A 6,009-nucleotide genomic window follows, 5' to 3' on the forward strand; every position below is an offset into this window, starting at 1 on the left:
CCTGAGGTCAAGGTCAATGCATCGTTCTTAACAATTTGAAAGTTAAGGTGGAAATCAGTCACCCTAACGGCAAAGACAAATAAATGTGCTTATTTCATATGTGAAATACATTATACTGGGAGAACACCTCGAAGTTCTGTTGAGTGCATATTGCTCATGAACTAATATAATCCACGCTGTTGCATCAAAAGTATCAAATTAGACACCATTTATAATGTAAACATTTGATAAACAATAAAATGCTTTCTTTGATGATTCATGCGGGTTTTGAAGATAGAGGCACTGCAGAAGAATACATAACCCGCATTATACATGTATGTACATTTTTCGGTAATGATCGCTACCTTCATAACCCGCATGACACGTCAGAGAAAGCATTTTATTGTTTATATTTACATCTTTCCTTTAACATCTTATTGAATGTATTGTAAAAAGTACGTAGGTATATTCAACTTAATTAAAGGTCAAGAAGTTAATGTTAAGTTAATGTAAAGTAACTCTAGTACGTTAAATAAAAGAAGTAGCGAAGTCCTGTTATATTGGGACTTTGACATCATCATGTTTATTTCATGCAGTCCGTGATTTTTATTATTTTTTTTTTGGGGGGGGGGGGGTGGTTACTGAAGGCTTCGGTCGATCAATAAACTGGTTATAACTGGATCATGTAGATCTCAGTCCTGTCAGTATCAACAGCGCTGTGAATAACAATCGGTTTTCCTAAGAAATGGAGGAGAAAATACTCGGTAGATGGAAATTATTATTTGGGTGTGAAAAAATATTGTCATTTAATGAACTGAAACACTGCTTAGTGATGCGGTGAACGCAGTTTTACAAAGTTACAGGTATATGTGTTTATTCTCATATGTAATCAGTATGTAAATCCTGAAATTGTAAATTCATTATAACTTATAACACGGCAGCTTATGAGCATACAATTGAAAACGTGAATCCCAAAACAAAAACTCGCACACGTTTTGTAATTCGCGTGAAAAAAATGTGGTTTATAGCATTAGTCTATACAACTGTTAAAGGTGATTGATCAACAGTAACCCGAGTGTAGTTTTTATCTGTAATTATATGCATGTTTTGCTATTGATTGAAATTTACCTGTTAACAACCTGTTAACAACACGAAAATTGGTATTGAATAAAAGATATTAAGAATTTTTCAAAGAAACGTTGTAAAGCTTTAAAGATTCCTAGAACAAAGTGAAACTTAAAAAAAACAACCAATGTCCAAACAGTCCGAAATTCTCTTTCTTTTTTCGGCTAAAAGTCATCTCATATATATCGGGTTTCCTTATTTTTCCCACTACAACAACACTACTTGTGCAACTCAAATACACAGTCACATTTTCTTGCAATAACTTGTTTAAAAAATATCTATTATTATTTTATTTCTAATGCAGAAAATTTATAACAATAATGAGGATGTGGTTTAAAATCTTTAACAATTTGCATTGCAATGAAATATATTAATGCAATATGCCAATATTGCTCAATAACGTTGTCCACTGTCAATTATTTTTGAAGTTTTTGTCATTTAAAGTTCATTTGGTCACTTTCATTGAAATCTTTGATCAAGACGTAATCCTTTAACGCCCTTGGCATAGGCAAGGCCTCTACACTCTCCGCTATCTTGTAACCGATTCTCTTGCGGATGCACTTCCTGCAAAGCTGTTGCAGAGAGGTAGTTGTTTGCATTTTCTTCCTCAACCAGTTCACAACGTGCTCAGCCTCTGGCACCAATCGCGGAGGGATATAACTTTGGTGGAAGTACATCCGGGCTCTGTAATCCACATAACCATGAACCGCCAAAAGTCTGCAGATCGTAAAATGGCCTCTCTCTGAAGCGATTTGAAACAAAGATTTATACACACCGTTTGAGAAGTATTTTCCAGGTTGTTCTAAATCGCAGTTATGAATAACCATCAGTTGAATGATCTCTGTTTTGTTGCTTACAACAGCGTCATACGCAGCCGTTTCACTCTGATGATTGTAAATATCGTGTCGACTTCCGGCTTTTAAAAGTAGTCCCACTACATCTGTATAGTTTCGTTTTATCGCAATGTGCAGTGCTGTGTCTCCGGTTTTGAATTCTCGTCGATTTAGATCACAATTTGCTTTGAGAAGCCTGGCCACGGCTTCCTTATGATTGTAGCACACCGCCTCCATCAGTGGTGTACGGCCCCAGTAATTCTGTACGTCGATCAAACTTCCCGCGGAAATCAAGATATCGATGACGTCAGCACACCCATTCCTGGAAGCATAATGTAAAGCCATGTCGTAGTTTCTGTCCGTGATGTTCATGTTGCAGTTTGCTCTGATGAGCCGTATCACCGCATCGGTTTTGTTGTTTCTAACGGCCTTCATTAATGGGGTTTTTGACGTAATATCTTGAGTATTAACGTTGACACCACGTCGGATTAAGCGGTCCAGGATTTGACAATAGCCATCGTCAGCCGCGTAGTGACAGGGAGAGTTGCTAAAAGTGTCTTTAGCATCTATTTTAGCACCTGCTCGAATGAGTAACAACATACAGGCCAATTTGTGACGCAACACGGCGAAATGCAATGCAGTTCTCCTTAACGTGGCTGTTGTCTTATTGACGTCACATTTTGACTCAATTAGGTATTGCAACATATAGGTATACCCCCGGTACGCCGCCAAGTGAATGGGGCATAAATCGGCGTGGTTTTTCTTTCGAACTTCCACAAATTTGGCGTTCAGATCTATTTTGTGTTGCGTCACAATTCGCTTCAGTAATTGCAATTCGTTGTTCAGAACAGCATCGTAAAACTCTATACCCACCATTTGAGTTCTAAGTAACATCTTAACAGATCATTAGTGTAAGAGACCCGAAGTTTCTGGTTCCTATTCGTTACAATACCTGGAGTCAAAATCTCTACTCATAACAGCACCATGGTCACTAATCACGAAATAACAGGCAGAAAATCAATAACTCCAGTGTTTACAAATAAAAGATCTACGCAAATCTGCTGCCCTCATACATGACAATAACCCATTAGATTGCCCGTTCTACACATGACGAAACGACGTCTTTTCGTACGACAAAACCCTCCTCAGTAGCTTTTCTTTCTTGTCCAACATGGCGTCTTTCTAAAAATACAGTGCATCCGCACGTCTCAAACCTCTGACGTACTAAACGAGAGGTGGATAAATTATACTAAATATATATCACGTTCGATCGATGCAATTCTAACTGCTGCAGTAGCGAGGCTCAGTAAGGGGTTTTTCGTCGGAACTAAAACTTTTGCGATATAATGCATTGATTATTATTGACAAGTCTTTCAGAATTTGCTAGCATTTGACTTCTCTTCAAATAAAATTTTATCAAAATTATTAATAGCCTACTTTTGGGAAAGCTGACTATTAATTGCAATAATTTTACCACAAAGTTTTGCACATAATTATATATTTACATCTACCAAGTGTTTTCTCTTCTATTATTTAAGGAAACCGATTGTGATTCAAATAGAACCATTTTAACAAGACCTTGGACTTTCGGTAGTATGTAACTGTCTATTTCTTGCCTCAAAACAAGTTTAAAATAACGCTGATTTGAAGTGAAATATACACCGATTGCGTAGTCTTAGCTCAAAAGCCAGACAAAGCTTGTTGATTCAATGAGCTATGGCCGAGTGGCCAGCAATGAAATAGACAGGGCTACGTCACATTGCTGTTTGACACAACTACCCAAAGTCCAAGCTCCTGTTAAAATGGTTCTAATTCCACAGAAACAGACAGGGTTGAAATATACACGATCCAGTACAGTGTATACCTGTCGAAACCTTCAGCAACCGAAAAAAGTCTCGGACTGCACAAAATAATCAAATTCCCATTTAAAAATAATTGCATGGCTACTTCTTAAATCTAACGTATTGATGTACTTAAACAATAATTTACGGTTACCTTTACTTACTCTTTAAAAATCTTAACGATCAATTCATGAGTTTGTTTAACGATAGATGTATTAATTACTACAACTACACGTATCAAACAGCCACGTAGCATTGTTTTTAAAAAAAAGGGGGGGGGGGCAGACTCATTAAAAAAAAAATCTTGACAAGCCAAAAAAAAAAAAAGAAAGGAAAAACGATACTTTCCAAAATTCTGAAAATCCTAATCCGGAGGGGGGGGGGGGGGTTGTTTGGAGGGGGGGGGGGTGTTTACTTTTAACTTCAATTGCACTGTTTATTTCCTTATTTCCATTTCATTTTTTTACATGGTCCCATAAAATTGGGGGGGGGGGGGGGGGGCTCCATGTTAATTCAAAAAATTGTATGTAAATTTAAGAAAAATCTTTGCTGCGCAAAAAAGCATGCCCCCCCCCCCCCCCCCGATGCTACGTGCCCTCCTGTTAAATACTTTCTTTTTATGATTCATACGGGTTATGAAGGTAGCGATCATTGCAGAAAAAATTCATATAACCCGCTTATCTTTATATCCAGCACGAATCATGCACCAATGAAAGCATTTGCATTTTATAGTTTAAATGAACACTATAATTTACAAAATATTTTAGGAGAAAAGACGCATATATGTGGTCTCGTTTCTTCAAAGCACGGAGTGGATACATGCGCGGATCCAGAAAATTTTTCCAGGGGGGGTCCGAAGGATAATTGTGTTTGCCAGGGGGGGTCCGAGGCATATTTTCGCGATAATTTTACTATGTAAATTTAATAAATTTTCATTTTCCAGGGGGGGGTCGGGACCCCCCCCCCCCCCCGACCCCCCCCCCCCCTAGATCCGCGCATGGGATATGCAGGCCGATAGGTTTAATCCCCCCCCCCCCCCACGGATTAGGATTTTAGTTTAGCCCCCCCCCCCCCACTTTCAATTTGCTTCCGACGCCACTGGGTATCATTACTGGGTATATTGGGACACAGGTTTCCATAGATTTTTCTTTTTAATAGTTTTTTATTTATGTTTTTTTCTGGCCGGTCACGTCGTCGATGAAAGGATCAAATATTTCATAAGGCATTGATTTTTTATATTACATTATATGTACATGTACATGATACATTTTTGTATTAATTGTTCAGCTTAAAATAAACTTCCGCGCCCCCCCCCCCCCCCCCCACCCGTATGCATTCTAGACTAGTCGGCAAATACATATTTGCTTGTTATTTTTGTTAGAATAGATAAGACTCAGTGTTAACGGTGACTCTTTGGCTGACTAGTTTTGTTTTGATAATTTTCTTGCATAGTAAATTCACATGCAAGTTCCATTCTTAATTTACTGTCATATTGATCCAATCATATATACATACGTTAGGTAGGTAACAAAAAATTATTTAAAAAGAAAAGTCTAATTCTGTATTATTAGATCTACGTGCAGCCACGTCATTTTGTAATGAATAAATAAAAGAAAACATTTAAACTGTTAAAATAGCTATACACTGTAAATGTATTTGTTATAGTTGCATATATGCGGTCAAACCTTTAAATAATATTGGATATCGATCACACACTAAAACAGGGTGAGGGCACATGTCTACAACGCTTATAAAGCGTACAAAAATTAAAAAGATTAAAAACAAAATTGATGTCAGAGAGGAAAATAATTAAAACACAGATAACAACAAGGAACAAAATGAGAAATAACACAGACACACAATTTATTGTTTACTGGTGTTAATGGTCATTGTTAAAAGGTAAAGGAATGATAAAACATAATTGTATTTACATTAAAAAAAAAAAAAAAAAAAAAACGGCTTTGTGTTTATCGAAATATTTTAATAAGTCTGTTCAACCTTTTATTAATGCTCAGTGGTAGTTTGTTCAAGTGTATAAGCCTAGGAGGGGACCATTGGAATAAAAGTTTGATAACTTCGGGTTCCTTGCCGTTGTAAAAGTTTTCGAGACAAAGCCAAAGTTTTTTGGTTAGGGCAAGTCCACGGGTTGCATTTAACAATGATAAGAGATGTGTGGTTCCTTATGCTCTCGCCCCAACGGTCACACCATACATGCGCGGATCTAGAGGGGG

General features: G+C 37.3%; 1 protein-coding gene across 1 annotated transcript; it reads right to left on the reverse strand.

The window, feature by feature from the left end:
• Positions 1-1,379: 1,379 nt before the first annotated feature.
• LOC128163026 (ankyrin repeat, PH and SEC7 domain containing protein secG-like) lies at positions 1,380-3,167 on the reverse strand. The gene has a single exon (XM_052826483.1). It carries the CDS (start codon positions 2,829-2,831, stop codon positions 1,539-1,541), a length of 1,293 nt encoding a protein of 430 aa, XP_052682443.1. The 5' UTR covers positions 2,832-3,167; the 3' UTR covers positions 1,380-1,538.
• Positions 3,168-6,009: the final 2,842 nt, after the last annotated feature.

The sequence above is a fragment of the Crassostrea angulata genome, chromosome 9, assembly GCF_025612915.1.
Source record: "Crassostrea angulata isolate pt1a10 chromosome 9, ASM2561291v2, whole genome shotgun sequence".
NCBI lineage: Eukaryota > Metazoa > Mollusca > Bivalvia > Ostreida > Ostreidae > Magallana > Magallana angulata.